The 14914-nt window shown below is 43.9% G+C and overlaps 1 protein-coding gene across 1 annotated transcript in view; it reads left to right on the top strand.

Moving 5' to 3' along the window:
* The window catches only part of ERBB4 (erb-b2 receptor tyrosine kinase 4), a 1576940-nt gene that overhangs the window by 873309 nt on the left and 688717 nt on the right, over positions 1-14914 (top strand). Inside the window, exon 6 of the mRNA XM_078682001.1 lies at positions 13815-13956. Coding sequence (XP_078538127.1) covers positions 13815-13956 — 142 coding nt within the window. The remainder of the gene's footprint in view (positions 1-13814; positions 13957-14914) is intronic.

Genomic DNA, 14914 nt, shown 5'->3' with positions numbered 1-14914 from the left:
CTCCCACACACACAGCCCCCCTCCACCCTCCCTCCCTCTTATCTGGCTATTTTGTTCCATATCATTATTTATAGCCCGCACATTTAGATAAGGAAGTTTCATATCTGCCCTCCTCCTCGGAGACAAAAAACCTATTAGGATACACGCACATGATAGCGCGCGCGGTGAAAGGGGGGATTAAGGAGCTGATTGGAGATAAGCGCGTGGCAGCGGATCCCATTGTGTTCATTTCATATTCATGGCGCCGCGCTCGCGAGATGCAGCGCCTGTGGCAAGGCCGGGGGCTGCCCGTGCCTGGCGGGCGGTGGACCGGTGGGCTGACCATTGCAGAGGGGATTCTGCACTAAACACCGTTCAGCGCAGAAATCCTCCCTTGGAACTTTCTTGGAGCTGCCCGGCTTTTCACATTTCTAAACTGAAACCTTTTTTATAACTTCTCTCAGCTTCTCAGCGACAGGTGGGTTTTCTGGAAGTTTGGAAGTTGAGTAGCTTCAATATTTGTTAAAGGTCTTAGGTTGTTCCACAGTCAGGAATATTGAAAAATTCTTCAACTCGGGGGCTCGAGAGGCAGAAAGAGACCATAAAGGGTCGCACGGGAGTTTTTTCCCCTCATCCCGCCCTGCTTCCTCATACTTGATAGTGCACAATCCCGAAGGGTACCATATTGGATGTTCGAAGCTGAAGAAGAGGAAACTGGAAAAGATACAGTATGACTAGAAAAATAGACGTGGATGTCATCAAGTAGAGATGGAGACCGTGAAATGCATGGGTTTGAAACTACAGGATCGTTGCGTTTCCTTACACAACAGTGTTGCAAAGTGGCCCATTTTTGGCTGGCAAACCCAGAGCGTTTCATTTTCTTTTGTGGCTCACCTGCTGGTAATTTTGAACTCTAAAACTAGGACCCATTTAGCCAGTGTATGTACTAAGAACCCTAGAACAAAGCCAAAATTGGCTAAAAACCCAATTTGACACATTTAATTTTACTTAAAGGCCATTGTATGTGGTTTGAAAACTATACCCATGACATGTAAAATGTAATGTCATGTGGAATGAAGCACTATATAATGCCATCCACTTAATGACCTTGAAAACATAACAAGGTTCTGCGCACGGCCTAGTGTCATGCAGCCTGCAAACTCATATGTTAGAATGCCTAAATGAACTCTTTTACAGCCTAAAACTGCTTGCAAGCCCTTTATAAGTCACTCCTAAAATTACCTTATTGCCCATAAGGTAGAATGCATAGTGCCTTGAAGTGTTATGTGCCTAATTAATATTAGCATGTGCCTACAGTGAATAAATCATCAAAAGCTATTTTCACTCTATTGGGTTTAGCTGTTCCCATAGGCAATACTGGCAAAGCAAAAGTTCAATAACTTTCCCTAACTGTTTTTAAACACTAAATTAATTAGTAAAGTTAGATGTTTTCTACCAAGTTAGTAAATATAACTTTCAGAAACATTATATTAACTTGTCTGAGCCACTAGAGAATAATTTGCCTTCGAAAATTTAAAATGTTAAATGTAACTAACATCTAGCAGGTGATGGCCTCATCCTTGGAGGTAGTCCACATCACATACTAATCCACTTGCCTACAACCAGCAGGATGCATATCACTGGAACTTACGTTTTTAAGAATAAATGCAGATTAATTTTGAGAGCTGGTTGTCTCTCAAGGCACAGGGTTGTGTTGCTTCCTGCTAGATATACCTCTATGAGAGGAGTTGCATCTGATGCTACGAGAATCTGTAGGTGAGGTGGTGACGAAAGATGAGGTATCATGCCCAAGCCCTGTAAGTGCAAGAGACATGTTTTGTTCGGTGACTTCATATGTAGAGCTAGAGCAGAACAATCAGTGGAGAGAACAGGATCTGGAAAGAAATGTACCAGTATCATCTGCAACTAGACAGTTATGTGAAGGAACGTTCAGTGGAAAACAATGAATAGGAAACATAAACTAAAATCATTAACTAGTTCTCCAAGTAAGCATTTCAGCTCAAAAATAGAACATAATTCAATAGGCTGATAACAAAAGGGACAGAAGAAACTTTTGCTCAAATCTCAAACCCCAGACCGCCATTGTTTAGCGTCCTCAGAAATGCAACAATTAAACGGCACTGGCAGCAGGGTGGCAGGGGAGCGGTGCAGTGGAACATCTAAAGAAGGTAATGGGAAGAGGTTTAATGGAAGGTGACACTAAGGAAGTAAATAAAGCACTCACCGCCCTAAAAAAATTTAATATGAGAAATGGAAGAAAAGTAATTAAGGTTTGCAACATTATAATTTATATTCTATCTTATTCACATGCAACCCAACCAGACACCAAGACCATCACTGCAAGTTGCCTAGAGAGATATCCATAGGGGAACACCTCTCCGGGTAACTACATACACATTTTCCGATGTCTCCATGGTCAGAGCTATCAGGTCCTCAAACTAAGGACCTTATAATTCTGGGCGCAGTAACACTGGACCTGGACACCACTGCAGAACTGCAGATGGCTCCTGTGCCCTGCCCCGTCTGCCCTTCTACTTCAAGAAGAAAAATCTCCCCCCAGCTAAAGTGAAAGAATATGTGAGCTTTCGCTGCCACCCTGCTCCCGCACCACCCGGGACAGACAAGGTGGAAAAACATGTAAAGCTGTACCTGGTATCGCGGGTCTGCATGTTATTCCCTGTTCCTGGAGAAAAATCTTGTAGTCCCTGTGGAGATGAGCGGGAACTCAATATGATGCTCCGAGCCCTTTGTGCAGCAAACAAGGCAAAGGAAAGGTTAGGGCATAAAATACTACAATGGTGATAACAGTACCAGAAGGTGAAGAAGGAGGAAAAGCGACAATTTTGCTGCCGATCTCCTACAATGACGGGCACATGCTTTTTTTGGAAGGCAGGCCAAAAAAGTAAGAGTCCGATTCCAGAAAATGGATGATGGGAGGCTGAGAAAGTGCAGGAGATGCACTTTGACCACAGACAAGTGAATTGGGGCTGGGAACAACTGATCTGCAAGGTCGTGCTCTTTGTTTGGTAACAGATCAGCTAAAGGCTCTAGCATAATTTCATAAGCATTGCATTGAATACAGTAAACAGAAAAATAAGGAACGCCTAGGCAGTCATATTGAAAAGAAAATAATGACAATGGCCTAATAATTAAAAAGATATGAAAATCCTAGCACCTTCACACATTTAAAACTCCTTTCCTTTCATAATGAAATTGTGTGGTAGCTTCTGCCGGTCTAATACAGAAGATGATGATGATGAAGATAACTTGTATTGATCGCAGCTACTCTGAGGAGTGTCCCGGGGCCCAGCACAGGTCAGACGTGATAGAAGGTCCTGACGTTTTAATCCTGCACAAAAATCAACATTTTCAGCTTTCTTTCAAACAATGTAACATTGTTTACTGCTCGGAGCTCGAGAGGGAGCTTATTACAAGCTAATGGTCCTAGATAGGTAAGTGACCTACCTCTCACTCTAACACGCCGAATTCTGGGAGTCATAGATAGCAATTTATTGGTAGACCTCAAGTTTCTTGACGGGGCAAAGAAACTGAACCGTGCTCCAAGGTAGTCCACACTGCTCTGGTAAGGTGCCCCGTGAACTAGCACTAGTGCCTTAAATAAGATTATTTCCTGATAGGCAGCCAGTGAAGAGCATCAGATGAGGGGACATACATGCTCTGAATGGCAGGTTCGGAAGAAGATGGGCTGCCACACTTTGGACCACCTGAAGCCTCCAGAACAGGTGTTCCAGCAAACCTAATCAGAGGGCATTACCGTAGTCCAACCTCGAGGTTATCAGGGCCCAGGTAACCATTTTTTTTGCAGTGAAGGACAGGTAACGTAGGAGCATTTTTAGGGACCACAGTATATCAAGGCAGGTGCCTACCACTGACTTAATTTGTGGCTTAAAGGACAGACTATCATCAAATTTGACTCATAACTACTTAACTTTGCCTCCCTGGGAGCCTGGGTGGGAGCATCTTCAGGTCAGAAAGTCTGCCAGCTTTTTGGAGAAGTATTGGCAAAGAAAAATTATTTATTTTTTTGTCGGCATTGCACTTGGTGAACGGTCATCCAATGGAAGACTGCAGTCAGGCAGGTTTTAATCAGCATCCCTGAATTCTCTTCTCTCCTGCCACATGAGAACAACAGCTGAGTATCATCAGCATAGGATAAATCATTAGCCCCCAAGGCTTCTGTCAAAAAGCCTGCATTGAGTAAGAGGAGTGAGATATGTATCACATAAAGTTAGACTTAAGGCCAAGCCCTGGGGAACTCCCACTGACAGAACAGAGCTGACGGAAGACTCTGCCTGGCACTACTTGTGGGCAGGGCTAAATTTGCTGGGTACATCCCACATGCATATGCATTCCAAGCCCTTTCTAACATTTGCCCGATTGCTGTATCGACATTAGGGATCCGGTGTTGGAGGGGTGCACACTGCCTAGAAATTCACCAGACTTTTTTGCTTGGCCTTAATCTCGGTTGACTGTGCAGAGGAGTCCGACCCACCTTCCAGGAACCTCTTGCTGTGTGGGGTAAGGTTTGTGCTTACTCCAGCGACCCTGGGAATAGGGCACTTCCTTTCAGAGCAGACCATAACATCTTGCAAATTGAATTAAATAGCAGACAATGTTTCTTTTGAAACGACAGCTGTGATCTCTGGAATAAAAGTGTATCTTTTATAAAAGCAAATAAAATGAGCCGCACATGCAGGTTCTGGTCAAGAGAGAAGTATCATCCTATCACTGGTATCTCCTTATTGCTGACTAGTTTGGAGACGCTGTGCCCAGCTTGGATGGAAAATATTGCTCACTGTTAGAATGTCAATGGGGCCATATTACACAAAGTGCCCCACTGATGGAATTGGTTTGTCAACCTGCTTTCTGCACTTCCAGGGCACTGTGGCCACAGGCACTTGTGCTGGAACTTCTATAATACAGATTATGAAAGCACACATATATCGTCAGAATGATGATTGGGGGACTTCCCTCATTTGCACTGGGCATGGCAAAATGCAAATGAAGGTTACACTTTGCCTATGCCCCCATGGCGTATTATGCTCCTGGGCTGCGATGCAAAGAGATTGTGTATATTCAGTGTATCCCCCTCCGAGAGCGACCTCTGCAAAGAGCAAAATGGTCCCATGGACCAACCATCAGACATCCTCCTGGCGGTGGATGCAGTCGCTCACTACACATGCCCTCAGGAAAAGCTCTCTGCCCCTTTGCAAAGCAGGCCCAATGCTTTCTGCACTGTGAATGATGGAGTGGATGCCTTTAATGGGGTCTCCACTTTCACCAATGCACTGCCTAGGGCAGGTGCGATTTTATGTCTGCCCGGTGAGCAGTGTATAATCTGTAAATCTTGTTAAAGTTGGGCCACAACACAAACAGGGAGAGTGTGCCCTTTACATAATGCGACCTCAGGTGTCTAAAACTATGTGAATATTCCAATTTTCCTAATTGGGCCTGAATCACTTAATGGAGAGGTAGCTAAGCCTAATGGAAGTTCCAGAGCTTTCACCATAGGCCAGGAGAGAAGTACAGAGAAGCCTTTGGTGGCCTGAACCGAATATTCCTCTAGCAGCCTGGTCTGCAAGTTCCTAATGCAGCCCTGCACACTCCGACTATGACACGGGGAGAGGTGTCTTTGAGTGCCCACCACATAGTAAAGAAGCCATGAACAAGAGTACGACCCTAGAGCCTTGCTATAGTCTGCCTCAATGATTTAATGGTCATACTATTCCTGCATGCAGTTTGTCCGTGACATGTCTTACATAACAACACAATGCTAAAAGTAAGCAAAGGCTCCTCACCCACAGGGCAGACTTGAGCTGAAAATTCCAACGATTGCCCTAATGGACATTCCTGCCACCAAAATATTTCTTGTCAAAGATATGTGGGTGAACAAACTAGAGGGAATGGCTCAATGTACTTCAAATGCAGATAATGGCAGGCTGTTGGCAACATGTCTTCAATGGTCTGGGTCAGCATGAAAGGACCAAGGGCTCAGGAATCAGCCAGGTTCGCCCGACACACTGCGACCAGCCTTTAAGGGGTGTGGTGTAGTTTGAGTTTCATGGACTCGGCATAATTTAATCTTCTAATGCTAGTAAACGCAGATTGCTGGTCATATCTCGGGATGGGAATAGTTGGCAAGAATGGACCACTTGCCTTTTGATTTAGAAAAGCTAGCTTGATACATTGTGACCAGCTTTAATAAGATATGGGCAGTTTAAATCTTCCTGGCTTGTAGGGCTTAATGTTCTTCCGTCTTCCAATGCTGATAAAGAGAGTTTGTGGGACATTTTTTTGCAATGGGATGGGTGATCAGGGTCTGGTTCAGTGCCTTCAAATTAGCAATGCTAGCCAAAACAGTGGTACCAGCCTTTAAGTGGTATCCAATAGTTTTATTTTTCTCTGCCTGACAGGGCTCTGAATTCTTTAATCTTCTAATAAAGCTAAAAGCAGATGGTGGGGCAAATCTTTGCAATGGGAAGGGTCATCAGGAAGGGAATAATTGCTTAAGATTTATCAAGGCTACCCTGAAACATTGTGACCAGCCTTAATGTGGGAGGGGGTAGTTTGATTTTTCCTGGCTGTCAATGATCAGCGCACTTTCATCTTCTAATGTCAATAAAGGCATATTGTGGGTCAGATCTTCACTAGGGCAGGATCAGTAGGGATAGACCAATTGTCTAGGATTCAGCAAGGATAGCACAAGACATTGCAGTCAGTCTTAAAGTAGTAGGGGCAAGTTTGATGTTCCCTAGCTGACAGGACTCAGTGATCACAAGGCTTTCATCATCTAATGCTGATAAATGCAGATTGACAATCATATCTTCACAGTGCTTAAGGACAGGAGGATGTGGCCAGGTTCCTAGGATCAGTGAGGCTAGCCAGTGACATTGTGACCAGCATTAAAGTCCAATACCAGAGTTCCTGGAGAAACATGGCAAACAAAGGCTCTGGTCTCCCAAAATGCTGTATGCAGTAGACTCAATCAACACACTCTGCTGACTGTCGTTGGCATTCAGAAAGGTTGTCCAGGGCAGGAAATTACACCCATGGTCTACTGTGTAATTTTACTTCAAAAGCCTCTTGAAAGAGGTGACAGCAAAGTTAACGAGGTGACTGTGGAGGGTAGATTGGTGAACGATCAGACATAGGAGATGGGAAGAACAGTTAATGTGTAGAGATGTACATAACGTGTTTTTCACCAGGCTCATAGATCAGAGAGGAGCTGGCCTAAGAAAGAATAAAGTGAGAACTGTCAAATGCCTGCCATGCGGATTTCCAAGCCAAAACAAAGGAAGCAGAGAAAGTAACTGTTAGAATTGGCCCTCTTGGCAGGATCATCACCAAACTATTTGCCTTCACCCTCCTGTGTTCTGAACTCATTTTTGTTTGCTTTTAGGATTCTATTCACTTTACCACTGCTAACCAGTGCTAAAGTGCTTGTGCTGTTTCATTTAAAAATTGTAAAATTGGCTTACCCCTAATTGGCACATTTAATTTACTTGTAAGCCGCACGTAAAATGGTGCTACATGTACCACTCGCCAGTAAATCAAATGCTGCCAGTGGGCCTGTAGTACTAATTGTGCCCCCATTTAAGTAACCCTTTAAATATGTCCCTGGCATACGATTGCAGCCTGCGTGTGTGCAGTTTAAAACTGCCACATCGATCTGGCAAAATAAACCTTTTGTCAGGCCTAAACCTTTCTTATTACTACATACAAGTCACCCCAAGGGTAGGCCCTAACTAGCACGTAGAGCAGGGTGAAGTGTATTTAAAAAGTTGGACATGTACTTTTAACTTTTACATGTCCTCAAAGTGAAAATCTCCTACATTCATTTTTCACTATTGCAAGGCCTACGTCTCTCATAGGATAACATTAGATTACCTTATTATATTTAATAAATGATAACTTTCAATTTGGATTAGATAGACACTTTAAGTTTATCTAAAGAATTGTAATTTAAATCCCTCTATAAATGGTAAAGTTGGATTTTTAGTCACAATTCTGAAAATGCCTCTTTTAGAAAGTAGCCATTTTCTTGGCCCAACCATTAGGTGCCTGCAGAGGTATCCTGGGTCACATGACTAGGTGTCGTTGGCAGTTGGTGTTTGTGTATTGCAGTCAGACACAGGAGGAATAGGTGTTAGCGGCATGGCTCATCTCTGACTTGATGATGGGAAGGAGCTTTCTCCTACCACACTTGCACCTCACAAAGCCTCTGCCTGAGCACACTCACAAAGGTTTTGACACTAGTCCTTTGTTCCCCCAGACAAGCTGGGGCCAGGGTAGGAAGGCAAGAAATTCCAAACAACTCTGGGGGTGGAAACCTCTAGAACCATCTCCTACTTCATAGCTGGCAAAACCCATCCATATTGGACCGTCACACCCATCTCTTCAAGACACCTCTGGATCTGTGGAAGACTCTGAAGAACTGCTGTGCTGCCCTGCAAGAATGGATGATGCTCTACTGTCCTATTTTCCTGCTGCCTGAATGAGAAGAACATGACCTGCACCTTGAACCCAGGACCGCCAGAGTGGCTCTAACGGCTACTTGGTTGTCCTCCTGATCAGAGCATCAGGAATAAAAAAGGCTCCGACCACCTCAAACCCAGCAGCTGGACTCTGCCTGTTGTGAATCTTGCCCCTCAAGTGAAGCTACCCCTGTCCTGCAGCCTTGGAAGTGGGCCTAAAAGTGTTATGCCAGACCAGCTGTGGTCCAAGCAGAAACAATGAATCATTACTCATTGCCTTGCACCTCCACATCGGAGCCACCATTGCATGATGCAGGACTCCACAGCTCTTCTAAACCATGCCTTTTCGACGCAGGACCTCGCATCACAGAACCGCAACTCCTCCGAACCGCTGCTGTGTGAGGCATCTTTGACGCTGGACCTAAGATTGCATCCCCACAGCTCTCCAGAACCACAACTGTGTGACACATTCTCGATGCAGGACTTTGCATGGCAGCTCACAACTCATCAGAACCTCCACTACGTAACGAATCCTCAAAGCGAGATCTCGCAACGCTCAGCAACCCGAATTTTAGGAAGTTGGTTGAGCAAGCCTAACTTGGTTCCTGTGTCCGAACCCTACTCCATCATGGTTGGCCTAAAATAGCGACTTTGTCATTTTGGTCTCAAATAATTTGCTAACGTTTACTCTATTTTTCTAAACTGTAGTGGGATTTTTCTAGTGTTGTGTTTTCACTTTATTACTGTTTGAACTGCTGCATAAATACTTTACACAATGCCTCTAGGTTGAGCCTGACTGTTTTGTGTCACGCTACCAGGGGGTTAAGCACAGGTTAATTTGGGGTTACTTGTGACATCACCTTGACAAGGATTGTGGTTGCAGCTTGAGTGCGGTTTTATCTTCCTTAATCAGTAACCCTATTTCCTACAATCTCCTTTCACCACATTTTCTTTTTTATCCTGAAATATCATCCAATACTAATATTGAAAGTGGAAGCTGTTCTGGGATGACATTCTAGAAGGTCAGGAGGATGCCCCATTATGTAAACTGGAAAAAACAATAGTCTTTGGGATCAACAAAAGGTATTGTTCTCACATGGAGGGGCAAGGACAGCAGAGTAACACGAGACAGGCCAATTCGCTCTTTCGCTCTCTCAGGAAAGCAACCTACCAAGCAATTTGTCTCTCACACTTGCATGTGCAGGGTGTCAGTCTGGCTGGGGTCTTAGTCATAATCTGACTAGGGCTCGCTTGACTGGTGCTAGTCTGCTTTGAGAGCTTATGCGTACTTGGGAGAGGGGCATGGACCCCTGCTTAGATTTTTGGCCTAGCAGGAGTAGTTTGAATCTGGGCCTTTTAGTGTTTGGATAGTGTTTGTTCAGCGTACCAGTCTTGGTTAATAACTCTTCTAAATGATTCCCTTCATGGGGAGTATTTATTCAGCAATACGTAATAGCCCTGCCTTTTAATTCGTAAATAAATAAATGAATGATGAAAGAAAACGGTGCATGGCTACTGCTTATGTCGCCTTTTCCCATTCTTGCCCTTTTGATATGTTTTACTCATTCAACATCTTGCCTGGCGCTCTCTGATTGCAACCATATGTGGTGTACAGGCACACAGCATCCTGCTGGCCCTATGGCTAACCTGGGTTCTAATATGCAAATCTGTCCCTCACATACCCTCATCTATCACAGTACATGGCGCTGCGTCCTACAACACAATAAGTGCACTTCGGTGGTCATCCCGCATGAAACGAAAACTATTCCTCAGGGGTTCAAAACAAAACAACATACTTCCAACTACACACCCTGCATGGTGTAGCTTGCCATCCACGTGAATAAGTGATTCAGCACCCCAAATAGGGTAGTAAGTTGTAACAAAGCTACAGTTAAATACAATGAACCTTTGAAAAGCACATGCATGTCGTGTATCTTGCTAAGCATTCACTAATATGCTTCGGGTCCTCTTCAGGGAGATGACGTGCTACATAAATGGACCTACAGAGAGCAGCAGCCTGTCCTTTAGGCCAGGGGGGCCATGCTCCACCACTTTTTGGCTAACAAAATATTGGCTGAACAAAGGTCAGCCTGACAGACACTTTTTATTTTCAGGTTAGGCAGCCTAGAGCTAGACATCCGCTAAATGCTTTGGTCCTGGCTGCCTGAACTTAACTTTACCTGGCTAAAGATGTCAGAGTCCTGTGGGTGAGACCTCTTCAGCCTGACAAAGTGTCTCAAAGTCCTATCCCTCATGATGAGGAGGATAAGCCCTGAATTTCCCAGGGCCGAGTGTCTGTCACTGACACATCGTCACAGTGTCTTTCTCTCCTCCATTTACTTCTGCCACAACATAATTTGACGCCTCATGCATTAGGCAATGTGTTGCCTTCTTTGCATCAGCTACGCTGTTCCTACTCCCACATGAAAGCCTTCAATTCATACATATTCGTAGGGGGCTGAAGAGTCGTCTCTTTTTTGGCACCTTGAAATTGACAATTGAGGGCATCTAAGGCTACAAAACAATCTGCGCTCACTGAATCAGAGATCTGGTGGGCGAGTCGCAGGACAGACCACAGCGCATTTGCTACCCTTCATCTTGCTTCAACAAAATGGTCTCCCCTTGCGCTAATTCAATAAAATAATCCAGCTATTATAAAGTGTAATTGGTGTTCCTGGCCCAGCTGGAGCAGAGAGCCGTGCCATCGGAGGGCAGGGGGGCCTGCCTCTGAAGCACATATAATTAGTCTTCTGAGCTGACATGTTAGCAGATTTTGCTTGTGGTATGCCATCCAATAAGCAACATTCATGTTGCGTTTCCAATTCCAATGGTTGGCAAAAGGGGCCATGGGTTTTGGCTGGCCTAAGTGCATAACTGACACCCTTTGGACGTGGTGTACGAACGTTTCCAAAGAGCCTTGTAGAACAATTTCAGAGCTGGTAACATCACTTATTTTCAACTCTTTGGGAACGAGTTACTCACACCATGTTTCAAGGCTTAAGGTCAAAGGCCACAAACAAGCGTGCGAGCAATACGCACTTTATATCCTATTCCTCATCCTGGGGTTAATTGTGAGACCTGGCAACCCCATTTTGGCACCATTTTAAGGCATTTACTTTAAAAATAGCAGCCCAAAACTCTTTCTACCCCTGACATTCCCCTTGCGATACTGTGAGGTCTTGAGGAAATGTGCACTTGTAGTGTCTAGTAGCAGGGATGGTGTAGGACAGATAATAGACCTGGGTAACAAAATAAAAGTGCCCCCCATTAGTGAATCAGATAGCTAAAAAGAGTGCCCCACATCTGGAAATCAGGGCGGCTTTGAACTTGTAAAGACATTCTGTATAAATGTTTCTCAAAGTATTTATATACTGCATGCATTTGCGCTTCACGCAGCAACACTCTGGAATCAACTCCCTGGATCAATTCGTTTTGAATCCAACTATTTACAATTCAGGAAACAGCTGAAGACCTTCCTTTTCCCTTGAGTGGTTTGGCGTTCTAGTTTTCCTAATGCGCTGGGATGCCTACGGGTAACCATGCGCAATATAAGTGTATATTCCATTCCATTCCATTCCATGCATGTGTACTTGCTGCAGGCACTGGTTGTGGTAATATTAGAAAAATCAATTGTAAAAATGATGGCCTGCCAAATAATGAAACAAGTCCACACAATAACCCATGACACCATCCCTTCATGCATGTCTAGATTGCCCTATAGGCCAGTGTGACCCCACCCAGCACAACACAGTATATAATCTACATTTTCCCGAGGATTAAAAAAATGCTGTAGGTTTCAAGCAAGCACTGGAAAGGCGATAGGTCTTGCCTTACAGTACGAGTTCCAAGCTATTGGAAAAGCCAATGCTTGTTTGTAAATCACTGTTTAAAAAAAAAAAGTTACTGGAGGAAAAGCAAACACATACCTAAGGTATTTCGAAGTTGTATATTGAATTCAATATTTATGAAATTAAACATTTATCCCAAGGTAAACTCTGAACAGAATTTAAAAAGAACAAGAATGAGTTAAAATTTAAAGTAACATGCTTGCCAATAGCTAATTTACTTTCCTCCCAACTGAAACAAATGCTCCAGCCATTGTGTCCTCTGCACTCGCTGAGGGTGCAAAATTAAGGTGCCTCCAGGAGACGAGACATCCCCTTTCTAGTCATGCCAAGTAGACCTTCTGCCTGCTGAGTAAGTGCAGCAGCCCCCACCCGTCCTCCCAGCAGCCTCTCCCACCCCACAATGCCTTTGTGGGCCGAGGTCTGGGCTTTCATGCAAGATATGGAACGTAGGAGATAAAACATAAACAATCCTGTAAAGTCTGCTCTTTAGTCAAACACTGGCAAAAAGTACCTGTTGCTGTGCTTTTGTGGACAACTTGTGACAGGCAGAAAGCAACGCGAAGAACACCAGGGGCTAGAATTCTAAGGAGTCAGCAGGATAAAACACCTGTACTCTCAAAGAAAAAGAAAAAAGTCGTTTTCTGATGTGAGCTGTGGAATGGCTGGCAAAGAGGTTATGCACCAAGGAAGGAAGAAAGACAATACGAGGAAGGAACGCCATCAAATATGAAGTAAGCAAACAAAATTGGCAAGAAAGCTAGTCAATGATAGGCAATGAGATAACCAAAAACCCACTTTAAGTGTTGATACGGTCACAAAAGTTTCAAAATAACTAACAAGGCACAGTACGTCATTACAGTATAATTCACATTGATGTTGTGCCTTTTTTGAGAGAAAAGGTGTCATCATACTCATTTTTGGAACCTTCAAACCTCTCGCAAGACCACCTCTTTTCAAAGTAAGCGATGGCGCTCTGGGGTTAAAACAATTCATGGTATTTGAAGCACAACCATCATGAAGAGTACGAGTCATAGGTGTTTAGGAATTTGCTCCAACTCCATTTTAGTAGCTCACTCCATGTCCATTCCTTGGCTTTCGTTTCGAAACCAAATGCATTCTGGGAATGGTAGTCGCTGCTTGCGTCCATCTAAACCAATTAAACTACTGCACCACTTAATAATAAATTGTAAGAGAATAGTTTGGGACTAGAAACAGGGTGATTACTGACATTTGCAGAAATAACATCTTAAACGCCACATTAAACGTGCTCTGCAAGGCCCAGCCGAGCTCCATTGAAAGGACACTTGCACTGATATTGATAATTGATATTTGTAGAGTGTGTTTTCCAGTAGCTACTTCTTGCTTCTGGGTGCCACGGCCATTTCATTCTTGACATTCTGAAGGGACAGTGGTGGGACGTTCTGTGGATCTCTTCACGGTAAAACAGTAACATTTCCTCTTCTTTCACCAGGCCTGCATGAACTTCAACGACAGTGGTGCCTGCGTCACCCAGTGCCCACAGCCCTTTGTGTACAACCCCACCACCTTCCAGCTGGAGCCAAACAACAAGGCCAAGTACACCTACGGAGCCTTCTGCGTCAAGAAATGCCCGCGTAAGTGCACTCATGCAGTGCTGCGCATGGAACCAAAGGCTGGCAAATACAATGACAAGAAACTCCTAGTTCACAGGCTCACAACTGCCTAATAGAATTATAGGAGTGAGGTTTTTCAGCAGCTTGATAGTGACCAACAGGTCCTTATTCCTGACGAGGATCCGATTAAATTTCTTAGATTATTTGCTTGCTGAACCCCCATGGTGGCATAAAGTTGATGAATTGGTACCCCTTGTCCCTGCGATAATTTCTCTACTCAGGACACACTACATTTTATGATGTTCTGTGATCACTACTGTTTCTCTGCCAACGTTTTATGTTACTATTATTAAAAGATATTTTCAAGTAAGACCGACGTTAATTTATCTCCAGATGTTAACCAGTCCTCTGGAATGTTTTAGTATTGTACATTTTTTAGTTGCTGCTGTTAGGAAGAAGAGACTGCCTGTTTAACATACAAAAAATAGGTTTTACGTATGATCTGTTTCATTGTGTTTTTCATCATGTATATGTTGTGCTAGTCTAGCAATGAGATTTTAAGGATGATTACTTATGTAGGCTGATTTCATGTCTAGTTTTGATTTGATTGTATGTACTTTTACGGTTTTAACTAACCGAATAAAGTATTTTGACTGGCTAACAGGTGCAGTAAAATATTAAGCGACACACAGAGCAAGAATGGTGCACTGGGACATAGTAAATTCCTTCACTGAAGCGATAGTGACCCTCCAAGTTACATTAAAACCCTTCAGAGGTCCCATGTTTTAGCGGTTAGCAGTTCACTAAAGATCTTCAGAGTTACAATAGTGACAAATAGAGAGGGGCTGATGTCCTTGGCCAGTCCAATATTGACACACAAAGATACAAACCAGTGCTTTAGTGGTACAACAGTGGCACATAGATATGCCCCTCTGTCCGTTTCCAGCTTGAAAGTGACCCCACAACCTCCCACTGTCCT

This window comes from Lissotriton helveticus, chromosome 3_1 (assembly GCF_964261635.1).
Source record: "Lissotriton helveticus chromosome 3_1, aLisHel1.1, whole genome shotgun sequence".
Lineage (NCBI taxonomy): Eukaryota > Metazoa > Chordata > Amphibia > Caudata > Salamandridae > Lissotriton > Lissotriton helveticus.
Note: the sequence above shows the minus strand (reverse complement) of the source record. Positions and strands in the feature narration are given on the sequence as shown.